The sequence below is a fragment of the Manis pentadactyla genome, chromosome 16 (assembly GCF_030020395.1).
Source record: "Manis pentadactyla isolate mManPen7 chromosome 16, mManPen7.hap1, whole genome shotgun sequence".
Lineage (NCBI taxonomy): Eukaryota > Metazoa > Chordata > Mammalia > Pholidota > Manidae > Manis > Manis pentadactyla.
In genome coordinates, this window is record NC_080034.1 from 71,900,635 (window position 1) to 71,922,549 (window position 21,915).

At 36.1% G+C, this 21,915-nt stretch overlaps 1 protein-coding gene across 1 annotated transcript in view; it reads right to left on the reverse strand.

The window, feature by feature from the left end:
• LOC130681277 (bromodomain adjacent to zinc finger domain protein 2B-like) overlaps positions 1-21,915 on the reverse strand; it is a 105,658-nt gene that overhangs the window by 56,940 nt on the left and 26,803 nt on the right. The window contains exons 4-6 of the mRNA XM_057493916.1: positions 15,743-15,953; positions 11,009-11,101; positions 10,833-10,894 (exon numbers count right to left, since the gene is read on the reverse strand). Of these exons, the coding sequence (XP_057349899.1) occupies positions 10,833-10,894; positions 11,009-11,101; positions 15,743-15,953 (366 nt within the window). The remainder of the gene's footprint in view (positions 1-10,832; positions 10,895-11,008; positions 11,102-15,742; positions 15,954-21,915) is intronic.

The following is a 21,915-nucleotide window of genomic DNA, read 5'->3' on the forward strand; positions in this document are numbered from 1 at the left end:
TCTTAAGCACAGAAATAGGTATAGAATCATGGCCTTTACTCACCCAGTGTAGAGCTTCCTATTAGTCTGAGAGATTTATATGGATATACGAAAATATACTTGGTAGTGCTTTCATTAGCAATAGCAGAGATAAGCATTATTTATAAATCATTAGAGTGGAAGGAGCCAAGATGGCGGTGTGAGTAGAGCGGGGAAACCTCCTCCAAAAACCACGCATATTTTCGAAAATACAACAAATATGACTATCCCTAAAAGAGAGACAAGAAGATACAGGACAACAACCATGCTACATACACACCTGCGAGAACCCAGCGCCTCCGAAGGGGGTAAGATGGAAGCCACAGCCCGGCGGAACACGAGTGCCCCTCACACCAACTACGGGCGGGAGGAGAGGAGTCAGAGCGGGGAGAGAGAGGGAGCCCAGGACTGCTAAATACCCAGCCCCAGACATCCGCACCAGGAGCACAGACACACAGCGTGTGGCGAGCTGGATACTAGAGAAACGGGAAAGTAAAACCTGCGAGCTGTCCCCAGAGCCAGAGTCCCTGGGACAAAGAAAAGCGAGTGCTTTATGAAAGTGTTCAAGGGACAGTAGCCTCACAGGTGGACGGAACAGCCCCGGCGCAATCAGCCCAGTAACTGGGAATTCTGGGGAACTCCGGGCGCCCCAACCCCCTGGGTGGCAGCGCTACTCGGAGGCCCCTCACGGTGACAAACAGCCTCCCTCCCATTTCCCCTCCGACGTGGCTCCGCCATAGCAGAACAGCAGCCTGAGGCCGGCCACTCCCACGGCAGCAGAGCAGAGCTTCCTCCACAAACCGCCGGGCAAGAATAAGAAACCCTGTCTGCGCACAGCTGAACAGCACAAGCCGCTAGGGGTTGCCGTTTACCCAGGAGAGGAAGGCCACAAACCAGCAAGAAGGGACCTTCACCCAGCCGACATACATGCCAGCTCCCCACAACTATTTCCATCGACATGAAAAGACAGAAGAATTTGATACAGACCGGACTAACCCAGACATCCATCCCTGAGAAGGAACCTGGGGAGATAGACCTAACCACTCTACCTGAAAAATAATTCAAAATAAAGGTCATAACCATGCTGACGGATCTTCGGAGAAATATGCAAGTGCTAAGGCATGAAGTCTGGAGGGAGATTACAGAAATAAAACAATCTCTGGAAGGACTTACGAGCAGACTGGATGAGGTGCAAGAGGCCTTTGATGGAATAGAAATCAGAGAACAGGAACGCAGAGAAGCTGACGCAGAGAGAGATAAAAGGATGTCCAAGAATGAAAGAATATTAAGTGAACTGTGTGGCGTGGCCAAACAAACGGAACAATCTTCAGATTATAGGGGTACCAGAAGAGGAAGCGAGAAAAAAGGGACAGAAAGTGTCCTACAAGAAACAATTGCTGAAAACTTCTCCAAAATGGAGGAGGAAATAGTTGCTCAGACCACGGAAGCACACAGAATTCCAAAGAGGACAACACCAAGACACACAATAATTAAAATGGCAAACATCAATGACTAGGAAGAGTCTTAAAGAGAGCTAGAGAGAGGGAAAAGGTCACCTACAAAGGAAAACCCATCAGGATATCATCAGACTTGTCAGCAGAAACCTTACAGGCCAGAACAGAATGGCATGATATATTTAATGCAACCAAACCGAACGGCCTTGTACCAACAATACTCTATCCAGAACGATTATTATTTAAATATGAAGGAGGGAGTAAACAATTCCCAGACAAGCAAAAGTTGAGAGAATTTACCTCCCAGAAACCACTTTTACAGGGTAATGTACAGGGGCAGCTCTAGATAGGAGCATTCCTAAGGCTAGACAGATGTCACCAGAGCAAATAAAATCACAGCAGAGAAAGCAGACGAACCAAATACTAACTAAAGGCAAAAGATAATATAAACTACACACAAAAGCAGTTAATGGAAACACAAAAGAGCACAGAATAAAACACGCAAAATATAAAGAATGGAGGAGCAGGAATAAGAAAGGAGAGAAATAAAGAATTACCACACAGTGTCTGTAACTGCTCAATAAGCAAGTGAAGTTAGGCAGTAAGATACTAAAGAAGCAAACCTTGAACCTTTGGTAACTACAAATCTAAAGCCTACAATGGCAATAAGTACATATCTTTCAATAATCACCGTAAATGTAAATAAACTGAATGCAACAATCAAAAGACACAGAGTAATACAATGGATAAAAAAGCAAGACCCATCTATTTGCTGCTTACAAGAGACCCACCTCAAACCGAAACACATACAGAGACTAAAAGTCAAGGGATGGAAAATGATATTCCACGCAAACAACAGGGAGAAAAAAGCAGGAGTTGCAGTACTACAAGCAGACAAAATAGACTTAAAAATAAAGAAAGTCACAATAGATAAAGAAGAGCATTACGTAATGATAAAGTGGTCACTGCAACAAGAGGATATAACCATTAAAAATATTTATGCACCCAACACAGGAGCACCACCATATGTGAAACAAATACCAACAGAACTAAAAGGAGCATATAGAATGCAAAGCATTCCTTTTGGGAGACTTAAATACACCACACACTCCAAAGGATAGATCTCCCAGACAGAAAATAACTAAGCATACAGAGGCGCTGAACAACAAACTAGAACAGATGGACCAAATAGACATCTATAGAACTCTATATCCAAAAGCAACACGATACACATTCTTCTCAAGTGCACATGGAACATTCTCCAGAATAGACCAAATACTAGGCCACAAGAAGAGCCTCAGTAAATTCAAAAAAATTGAAATTCTACCAACCAACTTTTCAGACCACAAAGGAATAAAACTAGAACTAAATTGTACAAAGAAAGCAAAAAAGGCCCACAAACACATGGAGGCTTAGCAACGTGCTTCTAAATAATCAATGGATCAACAACCAGATTAAAATATAGATGAAGGAATATATGGAAACAAATGACAATAACACAATGCCCCAAGTTCTGTGGGATGCAGCAAAAGCAGTCTTAAGAGAAAGTATATAGCAATCCACCATATTTAAAGAAGGAAGAAAAATCCCAAATGAACAGTCAAATGTCACAATTATCGAAATTGGAAAAAGAAGAACGAATGAGGCCTAAAGTCAGCAGAAGGAGGGACATAATAAAGATCAACGAAGAAATAAATAAAATTCAGAACAATATATAGAAAAAAAAAATCAATGAAACCAAGAGATGGTTCTTTCAGAAAATAAACAAAATAGACAAGCCTCCAGCCAGACTTATCAAGAGAAAAAGAGAATCAACACACACCAACAGAATCAGAAACGAGAAAGGAAAAATCACGATGAACCCCATAGAAATACAAAGAATTGTTAGAGAATACTATGAAAACCTGTATGCTAATAAGCTGGAAATCCTAGAAGAAATGGACTTCTTAGAAAAATACAACCTTCCAAGACTGACCAAGGAAGAAACACAAAATCTAAACAAACCAATTAAAAGCAAAGAAATTGAAGCGGTAATCAAAAACCTTCCCAGGAACAAAACCCCGGGCCAGATGGATTTACTTCAGAATTTCATCAGACATACAGAGAAGAAATAATACCCATTCTCCTTAAAGTTTTCCAAAAAATAGAAGAGGAGGCAATACTCCCAAACTCATTCTATGAAGCCAACATCACCCTAATATCAAAACCAGGCAAAGACCCCACCAAGAAAGAATATTACAGACAAATATCTCTGATGAACGTAGATGCAAAAATACTCAACAAAATACTACCAAACCAAATTCAAAAATACATCAAAAAGATCATACACCATGACCAAGTGGGATTCATCCCAGGGATGCAAGGATGGTACAACATTCGAAAACCAACCAACATCATCCACCACATACATAAAAAGGACCAACACCACATGACGATCTCCATAGATTCTGAAAAAGCATTCGACAAAATTCAACATCCATTCATGACAAGAACTCTCAACAAAATGGGTATGGAGGGCAAATACCTCAACATAATAAAGGCAACATATGATAAGCCCACAGCCAACATCATACATAATAGTGAGAAGCTGAAAGCTTTTCCTCTGAGAGCGGGAACAAGACAGGGATCCCCATTCTCCCCACTGTTATTCAACATAATACTGGAGGTCCTAGGCACAGGAATTAGACAAAACAAAGAAATACAAGGAACCCAAACTGGTAAAGAAGAGGTTAAACTGTCACTATTCGCAAATGACATGATACTGTACAAAAAAAACTCTAATATGCCCACACCAATATGCAGGTTTGATGCAATCCCTACCAAATTACCAACAACATTGTTCAACGAACTGGAACAAATAGTTCAAAAATTCATATGGAAACACCAAAGACCCCGAATAGCCAAAGCAATCCTGAGAAGGTAGAATAAAGTGTGTGTGTGGGGGGGAATCTCACTCCCCAACTTCAAGCTCTACTACAAAGCCACAGTATTCAAAAACTGGACAACTACATGTAAGGGAATGAAACCAGATTATTGTCTAACCCCATAAACAAAAGAAATCTCAGAATGGATCAAAGATCTGATTGTAAGTCATGAAACCATAAAACTCTTTAAAGAAAACATGGGCAAAACTTTCTTGGACATAAACATGAGCAACTTCTTCATGCACGTATCTCCCCGGACAAGGGAAACAAAGGCAAAAATGAACAAGTGGGACTATATCAAGCTGAAAAGCCTCTGTACATCAAAGGACGCCATCATTAGAACAGAAAGGTACCCTGCAGTATGGGAGAATATATTAACAAATGACAGATCCTATAAAGGGTTGACATCCAAAATATATAAAGAGCTCACGCACCTCAACAAATAAAAAGTGAATTATCCAATTAAAAAATTAGTAGAGGAGCTGAACAGACAGTTCTCCAAAGAAGAAATTCAGATGGCCAACAGACACATGAAAAGATGCTCCACATCGCTTGTCATCAGAGAAATGCAAATTAAAAGCACGAGATATCACCTCACCCAGTACCGATCGCCACCATCCAAAAGACAAACAACAAATGTTAGCGAGGTTGTAGTGAGAGGGGAAGCCTCCTACACTGCTGGTGGGAATGTAAATTAGTTCAACCATTGTGGAATGTAGAATGGATGTTCTTCATAAAGCTCAAAATAGACAAACCATTCGACCCAGGAATTCCACTTCTAGGAATTTACCCTAAGAATGCAGCAGCCCAGTTTGAAAAAGACACATCCACCACTATGTTCATCACAGCACTATTTACAATAGCCAAGAAATGAAAGCAACCTAAGTGTCCATCAGTAGATGAATGGATAAAGAAGAGGTGGTACATATACACAGTGGAGTATTCTTCAGCCATAAGAACAAAACAAATCCTACCATTTGCAACAATATGGATGGATCTAGAGGGTATTATGCTCAGTGAAATAAGCCAGGCGGAGAAAGACAAGTAACAAATGACTTCACTCATATGTGGAGTATAAGAACAAAGAAAAACTGAAGGAACAAAACAGCAGCACAATCACAGAACCCAAGAACGGACTCACAGTTACCAAAGGGAAAGTAACTGGGAAGGATGGATGAAAAGGGAGGGATAAGGGCAGGGGAAAAATAAAGAGGGCATTACGATTAGCATGTATAATGTGGGGTGGGGGCCCGGGGAGGGCTGTGCAGTGCAGGGAAGACAAGTGGTGATTCTACAACATCTTACTATGCTGATAGACAGTGACTGGAAAGGGTTTTGTGGGGGGGACTTGGTGAAGGAGGGAGCCTAGTAAACATAATGTTCTTCATGTCATAGTGGATTAAGGATAACAAAATAAATAGAAAAAGGTAAGAACTATGACTGTCCTCAACATTTACCTGTTTTCGTTTCTCAGCCTCCAAAAATTTGGCTTTTGCAGCTTCTTCCTTCTTTATCCTCTTAGCCTGTGCATATAAAATAGGTCTCAAAGTCATGCAACAGCACCACCACAAACTGAATATAATCCTAGACCTGAAAATGGGGCTCCATGCCTCGCAAGGTACAATACAGTATGTAACATGTATGTAGACAATTACAGATTTCCCCTCAGTTTGTTACGTTTAACGTACTAATTTCACTTCTAAGGTATAGAATACACTTAAGATATACAAAAAATTCTTAAATCGTAACAGTATGTCAGGCTTTCTTCTTCAAACTCTGTAAAAATTCTGAAATAATTTGAGTGTTATTTTACCTTAAAACTTAATTACAGAAAAGTGATGTTAGGTCATTTGTTGTTTGTTCTCTGATTTTTTAAAGTAAAACATGATCAGTGTAGGAAGTTTAGAAAAACGGGATAGATTTTAACAATAAAGGTTAAAGGACAAATAAGTAACATTTTAAAATGCACGTGTCTACTTTATTTGAAGTTTCTTTTGTAATACTTAAAATTTGAGATAAATCCATTACTTAAATAACTTAAATGAAAAATTAAACCCGATTTAACCTACTGTGGTTAAATTCAAGGTTTTTTTCCCTAATATAACAGAAACATAACCTTTCATGAAGCACATCCTGAATATCAAGCTCATGCTATCAAATTTGAGCTTTATGATCTTCAAGTCATTAACTAGTAGCTTCATAATTATCCAGTAGTAATTGCCAATGTAATTTAATATTTTCAATTTGTAGCGTTTTAAAATTAATTTGAAATGGGTAAGGGAATATGTGTACATGTTTTTAGAAGGAAAAGATCTGTAACTGTGAAAACCTCAGCTAACCGCCTTGCTCAGGGAATAAGCCAATTTTTATGGCAACAGTTTCCTGAACAGCTAAGGGTTTGGGTTATAGTAATTTTCAACATTAAAAAGCTTGTTTTGGACAAAAGTACTTTGGATAATTTTGAGACATATACATGTACAGCTTAGACACAGTACACTTAACATAATTTGGCTTTTTCTTGAGGACTTGGGCAGTTATTCTTGACATCAGTTACTATACTACACAGTTTGAGAACAGAAATGCCTTTGGGCCAGTAAGGTGTTGAAAATTGCTTCCTATTTAACTACCAGATTACAGACTGTTGCTAAGCTTTGGAGTTTCTGTTTATCCTATTTTCCCTTGCTGTCTTTTAGCTATTCCTTTTGCTGTTGCCAGCATGTCCTTGAGCCCTATTCTGTCAGCCCAGTTCTGCTGAACTCAGAAAACAAACCTGGTTAAAATATTTCCACATTAAACACTTACTTTTACTTTTGTCATATTTTATTTCTAAATGAAAAGCAGGTATCTAACTATAAGACTTAATGACATTTTGAAAAGTTAAGAGCGTGAGTTTTAGCATATGATCTTTATGACTATATTGGCTATTGAGAGGTTTCCCCTTTCTTTTTTTTCCTTTACTTATTTCCTGGATTTTTACTATTAGGATTAGATAAACTTGCTAAGTATGGTTCAGAGAGGTCCTTATTCTATACATTATGTTTACAGATAACTTGTGAAGGACAAGTTAATTTGTATGAGTGAGAGAACAGACTGATAAAATTTTCATTTTTCAGACTTTAAAATACATGGCTATATTACTTTAATCATATGAAATTTAAGAATTCTACCTCTAGAATTTGCTGGGCTCGAAGTTCTTTTTCCATTCTGATTTGTTGTATTCTCTTAATTCTTTCCTATAGGAAAAATTATGACAATTTTAGATAATAAACTAAATATCTAGGTGGAAGGTATTTAAGTGGAATCAAATAATGAAAGATGTAAGTACAGATTTACCAAAGGTTGCCCATGCTCGATATAAATTTTAATTATTTACTTTAACATTATATACATGCCACCTGTCTTAAATTGCTGTGACTTTATAAAATGTCTCAAAACAATTTTAAAATACAAATGCTAAATAAGTATATAGAAACAACATAAACCAAGCTGGTTAAACTCAAGTCTTTATAAATATTTGCAACTACAAGTAATACTCATTCGGAAATAAATATTGGACAGACAAGTAGGATAAAACAGTCTATCAGGAAATCAGGACACCTAAGGATAGTCCTGAGTTACTGTCACTCATTGCATGAACTTGAACAAATAGAACTACTCTTGCATAAAATAGGGGAGGCACTTGCTCTTTTTCTCACTGTCACAAATAAATTAAAAATGCTTAAAGAAGTGCACAGAACATCGTGATTGTACGAAGTACCAACAACTGCTGTAACATGATAAATGACATTACTTTCAATAACTACAGTAAGCCAAATACAGAAATAATTTGTAATAACTTATAAGTGGTGCTCAAATTAGTTAAATGTAATGTACTAGTTATTGTTTGAATTCAGCAATCTAAATTTTGATGTTACATTTTCATTTTAAAAAACCATTGCATATGCTATAAGCACATCGTTAACAATTTTACATTCGTAAATCCCTTTGAAAGTCACAAATTGGCACTGACGAGGATACAGTTTAAAAAAATACACCTAAATTGCCCTACTTGTAAATTGCAGCTGTCCTAGGATTTTCAGAACCAACACATTTTATACTACTGTATATTACCATACCCACCCCCATTTCGAGATGCTAGTTGTACCTTTTGAAACTATACTTTAATACATTTAAATTTCTTTCTTTGCAGTGATGTTATTAATTCCCTGCAGGGATCCAGCGCAGGATAATGAGATTTCTGGAATTTCTGTTGTGATTCTAGAAGACTGATCACATTCTATGATTGTGCTGATTGCGATCCTAGATTTTGAATATCATAAGCTCACCAAAAATAAACATACAAGTGTATCTTTTATTTCCAAGTCTTACAGAAGGTTGCACTTGATCCACATTTGAAATATTTATTTAGATTAGAACTTTAGACAAAAGTATACTCTGAATTTAATCTTTAATCAAGTCAACAAAAGTCATTCATTATTCTCTTAAGCACAGAAATAGGTATAGAACCTTGGACTGAACTCACCCAGTGTAGAGCTTTGTTTTAGTCTGAGTGATTTATATAGATGTACATTGGCAGTACTTTCATTTGGAATATCAGAAATAAACATTATTTATAAATTATTACGATATGTGTTCACCTTGTAATACTGAGTATCCATCCAATGAACTGGGCATTTTATATAAAGTAGCTAATTGATCATTTAAAAAAATAACAATACAGGAGTTGAAATTATCTTCTTTTCACCTAAGAGAAAATTGAAGCTCGTAGAAAATAAATATTTTGCCTATAGTCACACAGTGAGTGCAGAGCCCTGGTCAGTTCCCACTGCCTCTGCTCCTGCTTCATAACAATGCCCCCTGACACTTCCGGAAAACTGCCTTGAGGACTGTCGGCTGGTATTTTTGGCCCACTAGGTGGAAAAAATAATCTCGAGGATGAGAAACACATGCTATTATTTTAATTATTTCATTCTAGATCTACTGCAAACTTTAAAATAGACTCTGCACGACTTTAATTTACTTTGCTGGCAATTAGGAATAAGTCAGATGGTAATCTAAGACTAGTCTCAGAGAAGCATCTTGATCAATGTCTAATAGCAGGTCACTTGTATTACTGCTCCTGGAACGTTGGAAAATCAATTTTTTTTTTTTGATGAGTAGCACACTATGTAGGCTTAGGTCACACAAAGCCTAATTTGAAATGCTAATGGCATACAACTGGTCTCAAGCCATTAGGAAATTGGATAAACTATTAAAAACTGTAACAGAAACAACAGTATTTCAGCTTCAAAGGAACTTATTTTCACATATACTCTAGTAGGCAGTAAATATTTACAGTATTTTAATAAATATATTCATCACACTATATATTTTAAAGTCAACCTTACAGTGCCTTTAGCAGTTACAATTAACAAACTAAGAAAACAATTCAAGTTTACATTAAATTACAGTTAGGGAGTAGACCAAACATTTTGATGTTTTATGTCTATCTTTTAGAAAGCAAGCATTTGCTTTGTGCCAGTCACTGTGGTAGGCACTTTACATTCATTCAATTTTCACATAATACAATTGTTTTTCTTTTGCAGTGGAGGAAATCAAGGCTGAGAGGTTAACTAATTCATCTACGGTCATAAATTATTAAGTAGGAGAGCCGATATTTAACTCTACAAATTACCTACATGCATGACTACAAATTCTAAATTCTCTATCTCAATTCTACATCAACTCTAATCATACTGCTTTAGTCAATACTGAAAGTATTTAAGTAAATGTATTCATTCCATTATTAGAGATAACCACATCAAAAACAAACCAAGCCATTATTTAGCAGCTTGTCTATATAACAACTGACTCAGAAATAACTACTTGCAGTTTAAAATTTTTTAAAGAATAGTACTTCCCCCCATTTCCTTTTTGCTTTAATAGTTCGATGAGTATGTGGAGATAGGAGAGCAGTTTACACATTCCCATCTTAAAGGAAGTTCAGTATATTGCCATGTAGGCTTTATGTGTAAGAGTTAAAAAATTATTTCACCTACCTTATACTTAATTTTAAAAACTACACAGAGGAGAGCACTGGATAAAACACTGGATATGCGAAAATAATGCTTTCTCATTTTCGGGGATAATTTTTAAACATTCAGAAGCAATGGGACCAAATCTTCAAAGTTGTTCAAGATGTTAATTTATATTCAGGCTATCAGGATACTAAAAGTACTTACATAATTGTATTGTTTGGTATCATTTCTTTAGAGACTTGGTTTAAAATTGAGGTGAATTTTAAATAAAGGAAGATGATAACTCTCTAAATAAGATATATAACAAGTATGAAAGTTATTTCAGAAATCAAAATAAGAATAATGTACATATATACATAAGTAAATCGACTCCCAAAGTACCACCTATGTTATAAAACCGGTTGAGTGCATGAACATACCTGTTGTTTCATAATCTTTATCTGCTCTTTTTGCTGTCGCTTCTCCTCAGCAGCCATTATTGCTATGATGAAAAGCCAAAACACAGGTATCGTCAGAAAAGGAACAAAGAAGAGAAGCCTCCTGTGAACTCCCAGTACTCACTCTTCAAGTTTATGTTTTCGTTTAACTCACTCACCTTGTTGTTTTTTAGCTTCTTTGGCAATGTGAGCCTGTTCCTGCTTTTGGAGTTTTCTCAAAAGCTTTATTTGTGCTGCTTGTTGGGCTTTTTCTGAAAAACACAAAATTTCAAGGAATACTTTTAACAACTTTACCTGTTAACCTAAAAACAATTATCTATGTGAATGGCATCATGTAAAGGACATACTTTTTAAGAAAATTTTTTAGATACCAGGTAGAAAAATGGTGTGGCAGAAAATACCACGCTTACTTCCTTTAGAAATTGCCCAACTTTTTCATCACATACAGCCCCATACACAGAAGCACACAAAAATGATGCTTCTCTTAATCCTCATCACAGAAGCTAATTTAAGTACTTTTTTTTTCACATTTCACATAATCCCTGTTTAGGAGGAAACTAGCTGCTAATATGGAAAAAGAATGATTTAGCTTTAGTCTTAAAAATAACAATAAAGCAAAAGAACTCAAAATAGAATACAAAGCCCCCCCTCCAAACATGGTATTTCACTCAGCTATAAAAATGGTAGTTTCTGAATCCAGTGATAATTGCATTTATGAAACAGAGGGACTAAATCTAAATAAAAACAATACAGAATATCAACAAGGTTTAAGGACAATCTAGTTCTCATTATTTTCAAGGACAAATGTATGAAACTGGGAGAGATCTACATACTTAGTGGCCCCAATTCCTCATTCCTCCCTTTATCCATGTTACTTGCAAACGGGACTTTGCAGTTCCTTTCATCAAGAAGTGAAATCTACTTTCTTGTCCCTTGATACTAACTTCAGACACGTGGTCTTTGGACACCAGGATGTTAGCAGTTGTAACTGCAAGTGCATGTTTCAGAGTGTACTCTGAACTTGTACAAGTGTAGTTTCACTCTTCTGTCTTGACCTTTATCATCAGGACATGTTAAGGCTACGCTGCCAGAGGCTGGAACACAGGGAGTCAGCTGACTCCACACACGTGAACAAAGCCAGGTAAGATCAGTAGAGCTGCCTACCTTACCTGCGGTGGACTCTATCAGCCTGACCGATTACCACGTGGCATTGTTCACCACTGAGTTTTGCGGGTGCTTGTTTCCCAGCATTACTGTGGCAATAGGTGACTGATACAGAAAGCTTGTAATGTCATGCTTTCTTCTGCTGGCAAACTTGGTCAGAATACTTCTAACTATAAAAGTGGTCTATCATAACATCATTTACAAAATCACTCTAGAATACTTAACATTAGATATTGCTTTAAATTTTGTAGCAGATGAAGAGTTTTAAGAAACCTATATATTATATTCTCACTAGTAATGAATATGCTCGAATAGAACCCAAATCACTTGAACTCTACTAATAATCATTTATTGACCTGCCATATTAAATGTACATGATCTTGTTTAATCTTCATAACAACCTTACAGGATATGCAACATTACACACAGTTACAAATGAAATAACTAAGGCTCATAGAGGTTAAATTGCAGAGCCAAGATATAAACCCATGTCTTTCTGACTCCAGGTCTATATATGCTACTAGTCCTATGAACCTTTAAGAAAATTTAAATGCCTTGAGATTTTAAAAAGGACTGAACCATAGTGTTCTGCGACAGCTGAGAAACTCTGTAATGTATATGGTATGTATTTCTGTGTGAATTTATCAGCAATTTCAAACTCTACACAAGTGCACAGTTAACTTTTATTTTTAAACCCTTGGGACAGAAAAACACAAAAAAGTTCAACTCGCTATCTTTTCACTTGAGCAAGGAAGACATAACTTTGGTAAGTCATTAAAAATTCATATAGCTTAAAATTTTTTATTATGAGCAGTTAGAGAAGATGGGAAAAATAGGTTAAAGAATCAGGCACACTATGGAGGAAGTACGAGAAGTTAAGAGGCACAGAAACTTCACCCAGGCTCTGAGGAATGAGCTACTACCAGCATCTCATTTATTTGGTTTATGACTGTTGAATATATTATCTGTGATGACTAACTTTTGAAATGGTAACTTGACAAGTATCTTTTATGCTTTAGGAAATTACTTTCTTAGATATCAAAAAGAAAAGTTTACTTTTCAAATAACGTGTTTAAACTTGTCTAAACCAGAATGTATCTAACAATTGGCAGCACTTTCCTTCTGCAGTGGCCTATCTTAAAACAATGAATCATTGTACAGCAATGGCATTTCAGATTCTATGATCAATAAAATTGACTGGTATATTAGTAGATATATTAGAGCATTTGAGATATTAACAGTATTGGCCAATTAACAAGCTAATTTGTTTATATAGTTTGAAAGTCTTTTTTATATGCAAACTGTCAGATTCTTATCTCTATTCTGAGAAGATAGAGGGCTCTCATTTCACATTCAAAATCCACATTTTATTTTATTGTTCTAAACCTTCCTTCAAATTAAGTCGCTTTACAAGCCTAGATGAGTCCAACTAGGATAACAAAATATGACAGAAACTTCTAGAATCTCCTCTGACAACACCCCAAAGCGTTAATGTAGAAGTCTTTCAGAATAAAAGGGGTCACAAGGTGACTCATTTCTACTTTCTTTCCTTCCCAAGAAAGAACATGCATATTATACCAAATATACTTGTAAATATTAATAACATTTACTTACATTAACTATTTGATATTTATATACATGTTGAGAAAAAACATGTACATAGGTCAAAGGTAACATAACTTACAAAATGCAATATAATAGAAGGGAGAGCTACGTCATAGAATACAGACCAATTTGAAATCTAAAACGGGAGAAAACACTGGGCAAAAGTTGAGTGATTACCTTCTATTTTCTTAAAATAAAATTAGTTAATTTTGCAAATCTGAAGTTGCCATTTTGAATACCATGTATGAATGGTACTTGTGATAGACATGCAAAACAGGCGTGAAAATCCCTTGCTTTGGTTATCAGTTAATTTCAAGCTTTCCTATTTTATGTAAAAAATGAACACTTCCCACTATTATACATTCTTCAGAAAAGTCAGTGGTTTATTGACAATACTAATTTTAAAAATTCATCATGTATGTATATATCTTCATATATTAACATTTTTTAAACCTCCTCTACTAACTATTTAGGAGAGATTAAGGTCTTAATAGTACCCCAATGAAATAACATATAAAGTACTAAATTAACGTACTAAAGGAGACAAAGACTTACAGGACATTAAGTTACAGGCCAGGCAGTTAACTTATATGCCACTGGTGGAAGTATGAATTGGAACAACCTCTTTGGAGACAATATTTGCCTGCTTTCTACCAAAATTGAAAATGCACATACCCTTGGAGTAGAGATTCTATCTCTAAAATTTTATACTGTGGATAGCCATACCCGTCAAAGAATGAAGATATGTGTAATGTTTTTATTGCAGCATTGTTTGCGATAGCAAAGATCAGGAAAAAAGCTGCAACACTCATCGAAGGAGACTGAGTAAGTGAAGTATGGTAGAGCCATACTTTGCCTCACCTACTATTCAGCCACTGGAAGTGTAAGGTTGATTTTTAAGTGCTGTATAGAAAGATGCTCAAGAAAAATTAAGTGCAAAAAAACAAAGCTGAATGGTATATACACCAGTAAGTTCATTTATTTTAGAAATCAAAAAGAACATATACATATATGAACATCACATATGTACGTGTACACATAAGTATGTGCTTCAATGTGTGTCTGTGAGTGTATGTACACACTTCTAGGTAGACTACCAAAAACCTATTAATTATGATCCAACTTGTGAGTGTCTTTCATTTTAAAGTCAGTGAGAGTCAATGTCTTATTTGAAAGCATTATGCTCTATGAGCTTTCATCATGCATACTTGTTTTATAATGAAAACAACAGAGCTACAGAGAAGTCAGTATTATACTGGTGTATACAATAAATAGAAGTCAGTCAAGCTTTCCCTTCCGAAAAAAAAAACTATGAGAAGTAGTAAAATCCTGTCAGTCTTTTAAGTCAGTTTTTATTATTAAACCCTTATGGATATTATGTTTATGATACAAGCATGTATTGATATACATTTATATATATATGCTTATGAATATAAGACATGAACACATTGATAGATATCGAGACAGCCTCAAGAGGCTTCACACTTGTAACTAGTTAATTCAAACTTCATAGCAGAACTATTTTATTTTAGTCAGCATTCTCTGTGTGAGACACAGCATGGGAACTTCATGTTGATAATTCATGATAATTTTGAATCATGAACACATTTGAGGTTACTTTGAGCACGTTGTACTTGATGAATGATACTTTCTGGTGATCTTAAGATACTTTTTGACCTAAGTTTATTAGTTGGGCATTTTGAAAATAAATGTTATATATCCAGGCTACAGAAGAACCCAAACTAAGACTTGCCACTAATTGGAGTTCTTTGACTGAAAATTTACTCCACAGATCCACATATTTTGGAGTTACTCCCTTGTACCACCGCAAGGAATTGGGAGCTGTTCAAATGAGTTTCCAGCCTGAAAAGTTCATCACCTACCTTTGTAATTCTAAACACACAGGGCATGATGTGTTTACGAGTATGATTCTTGAAAGGCGCTTATTAAATCAAAGAACTCCAGTTACCAGTGGGACTCCTTATTTTCTCATTTTATTTGAACACAATCACCTACCTTTTAGAAACTGAGAGTAGTTATCAATCATTCCTATGTCAAATACATGTAGAAATACTTAACACATTTTAGTACAGTTCTTACAGTGACGGATACATGTTCCCTACCTTGAGCTTGCAGTTGTCTTAGCAATTTGCCATCTGTGTTATCTACACATTCAGCACCGCCAACATCAGGAGGCCGACCGCTCCGCTGTCTCACGCTGGTATCCTCTCCTGGTCGCTCTCCCTCTGGATCCGGTGGTCGTCCCCCATGAGCTTCCATTGCCCTCACACGGGGAATGGCATCCTCTTCTTTCAAAGGACACCACTGCATTCCCTGTTAAGTAACATTTTATAGAAATAAAATATTATCAACAAAATAAACACAAGTGATCAATATGTCAGAAAATTCTAGGGAAACCTACACATATTAATTTTTATAAAGCTGTTGTAACCTTTAAAAATTTTAGTTTCTAATTCAAGTTACATTTAGAATTGTTCATGGCTTTTGGTATATATTTCGTATTCTTACTTTAATTATTTCAACTTTAAATACACTGACAGATATATACCTGGACCTATAAACATATATAGACATACATCTTAATCACCATTTCTGAACCATAATGACTGTAAAGTTGGCGGGTATTTGAAAAGATTAGTTGAGTGATGACACCTCTACGGATTGCTCTCAAGAGCATCAGTTCAACCAAACATGAAGCTATCCAAATAACAAACAAAAGACTCTCTTTATAGAAAAAACACAGCTAATAAATCAAGAAGGAATGTAAGAGTCAGACTATTACCATTTTGCAATATCTCATGGATTAATGGATCTAAGCTTTACATTTGAATGGTTGCCAATCACCAAAAAAGGGAGACAACTGGACCGACAGAAGGAGGTTCACTTCATCACCTATAAACTAATCCTCCCCCTCCCAAAAAACAAAACCTGGAAATGATTAAGCCTCCAGATTAAATCACTAAAACTTAACGGGGAAAATTTACTTGCCGTATATATTAAACTACACGGCAAAATCCAGTCTGAAGGAAATCCCACAAATTACCCAGTTTATTCAACAAACAAATTTCAAGAAGTGAAAACACTGTGGGAAGACTAAAGGGGCCTTAAAGCATGTATCAAACATGCCCAATGTTTGGATCTTACCTAGATTTTGATTCAAATAGACAAACTGTCCGGAAATTCTGACAGTTAAGAATTTAAACAATGAAAATTTTGAACAATGTCTGATATTTGATGATATCAAGAAGTTATCATTTTAAATTATGATAATGCTATTCTCATACTTTTGTAGAAAACAAGAATTCTTATCTTTTAGACACACTTGCAGATGAAGTACAATGTCTAAGATTTGCTTCATCAGATTATGGAAGAGGAGGAGTAGATGGGAATATATGTAAAACAATATTGTTCATATGATAATTTCTAAAGCTGATGATAGGTACATGATGTACATTCTTTTGTCTACTTTTGTGATATTTCAGATTTCCCACTTTAAGTCTCCTCATGGGAACATATACACCAGCATAACGCTAGTGTATTACAGGAAGAAGCCTGCTTAGTGCATAGGTAATAATCAAGAGCTGGCTGTCCTCCGTAAGGCATCAAAACAAATACACTGTTACATGACCTTATTTGGAGTCCAAAGTAGCATGTCCACACATAGGAAAAGCATCCTTTCAAAATAACCTTTCCAAAACAATTTTAAATTACCTTATACTCCTTTCTTGACAGAGAATTCCTTTGCTGTGAACGTTAAGAAAATTTTTAAATGTTTCTTATTCCTTCAAAGAATCTCAAAGCAGGATTCAGCCTGAACCACTCTGGGCACTTCTGCAGCCAGAGCCAGCAGTCCTGACCGCCCTTTATGCTGTGGTGCCAGGCTCAGAATCATGGCATATGATGACCTCATAGAGTGGGTGCCATGGACACAAGCACTGCTCTTTCCCCATCATGGAGGACAGTTAGACCCCACAGTCCAAGCACCGTGCTTTGTCCGAGGCATTTTGAATGCACTCTTTACTTTAATCTTCGTAATCATTTTACCTAGGAAGGTGGGTTTTACTGTCCCTGTATTACCATTGAGGGAATCACACACCAAGTGAGGTTAAATCGTTTCCTGAGGTGCCCTGGCAATAAGGAACAGAAATGTGTGATTTGAACCCAGGACTGTCTCTCTCTAAAACCTGGGGTATTAGCCACTACATGTACTTCACTGATATTACAAAGACATTTTTATACTTGCTACTCATCACAATATTCAGGCATGAAAGCACAGTCAAGATGATGCTATGGCAGGGTTACAGAAAAAACCAATGCATATACTCAGTGTCTACATGTCAAAAAAATATCTAAACTAAATCTGTTCAGTAATTCCCATTTTAAATATTAATTCTGACGAGAGAATTTTTGCTGAGATTTCAAATGAAGTCAGTGGGATCAGCACTTGTACTAACTGCATTTTTACACCATGAAACACTAAGAAGGAAGCCAGCAGAACAGCTTTATGTTCACCAGCATGGGGAGATTTTGACTGAATTTCAAGGGTTCCATCAATTAATCTTTTTTTTATCCAGTAATAATTTTTACACAGTTATATTTTATTCAGATAGGAAAATATACCTGTGTCCAAAAAGGTACAGATTATGTTGATGTCCAAAATTCACCTGACAAATGACATCATTTACATTTTGCTTTTGGCATTTATAAATAAATACTTTCTAAGGTGTTTCATGTATTGGGCTATCTTCTAACTCCAGGATTTCATAAAATGAGAAATGGATTGTTAGGAAAATCTCAACCTAGTATTAAAACTTTAATTCACTCAACAGTCAAAACAATTGTGGGTGACGAAAAAAAGTAGTATTTTTTCTCAGTAAGCTTTTCCTTAGAAAAAGCAAATTAAATTTATATCATTTGATTCCTATGCTTTTTCATCATTCAGAAATTATGCATAAAAAGTTTATTCTTTTTTTCTTTATTTCTAAGACTAAGATAGTAAATGGTTCTTGAAAATAATCTTTAAGATCTAAAAGAAACAGGATAAAGAGAAAAAAGATGACTAAGAAGATAGAGATGGTGACAGATCAAGCCTTTTATACCGTTATAATTCTCCTTTCTACAGTTACTAATTTAAATCTTTCAGTAACACATTCATTTCTATAAATACTACGGTGAGAGAGAAGAAAAAAAAGGTTTATGGAAACATACAAAAGCATAACGCTAGTGTATTACAGGAAGAAGCCTGCTTAATGCATAGGTAATAAAGAAGAGCTGGTTGTCCTCCGTAAGGCAATCAAAACAAATACACTGTTACATGACCTTATTTGGAGTCCAAAGTAGTATTTCCAGACATAGGAAAAGCATCCTTTCAAAGTAACCTTTCTAAAACAATTTTAAATTACCTTATACTTCTTTTTTGACAGAGAATTCCTTTGCTGTGAACGTTAAGAAAATTTTTAAATGTTTCTTATTCCTTCAAAGAATCTCAAAGCAGGATTCACCTGAACCACTCTGGGCACTTCTGCAGCCAGAGCCAGCAGTCCTGACTGCCCTTTATGCTGTGGTGCCAGGCTCAGAATCATGGCACATGATGACCTCACACAGTGGGTGCCATGGACACAAGCACTGCTCTTCCCCCATCATGGAGGACAGTTAGACCCCACAGTCCAAGCACCGTGCTTTGTCCGAGGCATTTTGAATGCACTCTTTACTTTAATCTTCATAATCATTTTACCTAGGAAGGTGGGTTTTACTGTCCCTGTATTACCATTGAGGGAATCACACACCAAGTGAGGTTAAATCGTTTCCTGAGGTGCCCTGGCAATAAGGAACAGAAATGTGTGATTTGAACCCAGGACTGTCTCTCTCTAAAACCTGGGGTATTAGCCACTACATGTACTTCACTGATATTACAAAGACATTTTTATACTTGCTACTCATCACAATATTCAGGCATGAAAGCACAGTCAAGATGATGCTATGGCAGGGTTACAGAAAAAACCAATGCATATACTCAGTGTCTACATGTCAAAAAAATATCTAAACTAAATCTGTTCAGTAATTCCCATTTTAAATATTAATTCTGACGAGAGAATTTTTGCTGAGATTTCAAATGAAGTCAGTGGGATCAGCACTTGTACTAACTGCATTTTTACACCATGAAACACTAAGAAGGAAGCCAGCAGAACAGCTTTATGTTCACCAGCATGGGGAGCTTTTGACTGAATTTCAAGGGTTCCATCAATTAATCGTTTTTTTTATCCAGTTACAATTTTTACACAGTTATATTTTATTCAGCTAGGAAAATATACCTGTGTCCAAAAAGGTACAGATTATGTTGATGTCCAAAATTCACCTGACAAATGACATCATTTACATTTTTGCTTTTGGCATTTATAAATAAATACTATCTAAGGGCGATTCATGTAACCGGCTATCTTCTGACTCCGGGATTTCATAAAATGAGAACTGGATTGTTAGGAAAATCTCAAGCTTGTATTAAAACTTTAATTCACTCAACACTCAAAACAACTGTGGGTGATGAAAAAAAGAAGTATTTTTTGTCAATAAACTTTTCCTTAGAAAAGGCAAATACAATTTATATCATTTGATTCCTATGCTTTTACATCATTCAGAAATTATGCATAAAATGGAGTTTATTCTTTCCTTAATTTCTAAGACTAAGATAGTAAATGGTTCCTGAAAATAATCTTTAAGATCTAAAAGAAACAGGATAAAGTGAAAAAAGATGACTAAGAAGATAGAGATGGTGACAGATCAAGCCTTTTATACCATTATAATTCTCCTTTCTACAGTTACTAATTTAAATCACTAGCAGTAACACATTCATTTCTATAAATACTATGGTGAGAGAGAAGAAAAGGTTTATGTTTTTTCAGACTGAATGAAATAATCATAGTAAATGAGTAAAGTTCACTCTACACTGTAACACATACCAGTATACTATTAGGCTGTGATGCGTCATCATAAAGACAGTTTCCGCTACTTAAGACACTTGAGGCACCTACTCTATACAGGCACATTCTCTACAGAGGTTAAGTGGGAGAGCGTCCTCTCCTCAAAGGACAAGCATCTCTAACTGGGACCTCAGACTCGGGTCACTGACTCAGGCGATCCCAGAACGTCACCCTGAGTAGGTGATGAGTCTGAAAAAGGATGCAGAGGTCGGGACAGAAAGTTGTCTCAAATGTCCACTTAACAAATAAAGATGGTCTGACTTAGGGCCTGAGAACTAGAGCTAGAAAAGCAGGTAAATAATGAGGCTCTTTTCTTGGAGAGAGGACTGCCTGGATGTGAGGGAAAGAAGCCCGACTGGAGACCAGGCAGGTCTGAAGTGGCCTCTAAGTAACATGGAAAAGGCAAAGAGTAGTAAAGTTTTCTTCCAGAACCAAGTTAACATAGAAGATGGAGAAATACTTGAGGAAAATGGCAAATAAATTTATTACTTTCAAGTATTTCAAGATTAGAAAAATTACCTCAAATGAATTGATTTTAGAATGTTTCCATTATTCAGAATTTTTTTAAGATTATGAAATTTTATTTAAATGTGAGTTTCTATTTCAATATTCCCATTACTCTTCATAAATGATACTCCAAAGTATAGCTAAACGTCTCATGAGCAACTGGTCTGTGTTCACTGTGCCTTGTGGACACTGAGCTGTCTAAGTAACTGGACTTCCTGTCTCACTGACAACCAGAGTCCCCTGTCCACCGGCCCGTGTTCAGGTCTTAATAGGACGTGTGATCAAGTCTCACTTGTGCCTTTATATCGTTGCTGTCTTTATGTTCCTTTTGTTGCTCCCATTTTTGTTTGAGTTTATATACTTCAGGATGGTTTAATAGGGAGGGGAGCAGTAAATAAGTAAATGAGGGAACCCATTCCACCAAAAGTCAGCTTTCACTGAATGATTTGCCAACTTACTGAGATTTTTCTTTTCTTGAAGCATACTTGCATATAGTAAAACGCATAAATCTTAGGTACAGAGTTTGAGGGGTTTAGACAAATGTATACATGCATGTAATCCACACACTAATCAAACTGAAGAACAATGCCATCACATGAGAAAGAGCCAATATATTCCAACCTCAAGTTTGGGGATTTCAAAAAAACCTATTCTGAAGTATAATAAACTTCAGAATAATAAACACATCCACTTAAAGTGTACAATTTGATCACATTTACATATATTATTCAATTATGAATCTATAATCACAATCAAGCAAAAAGCATTTCGATTACCTCCCAATGATTCCT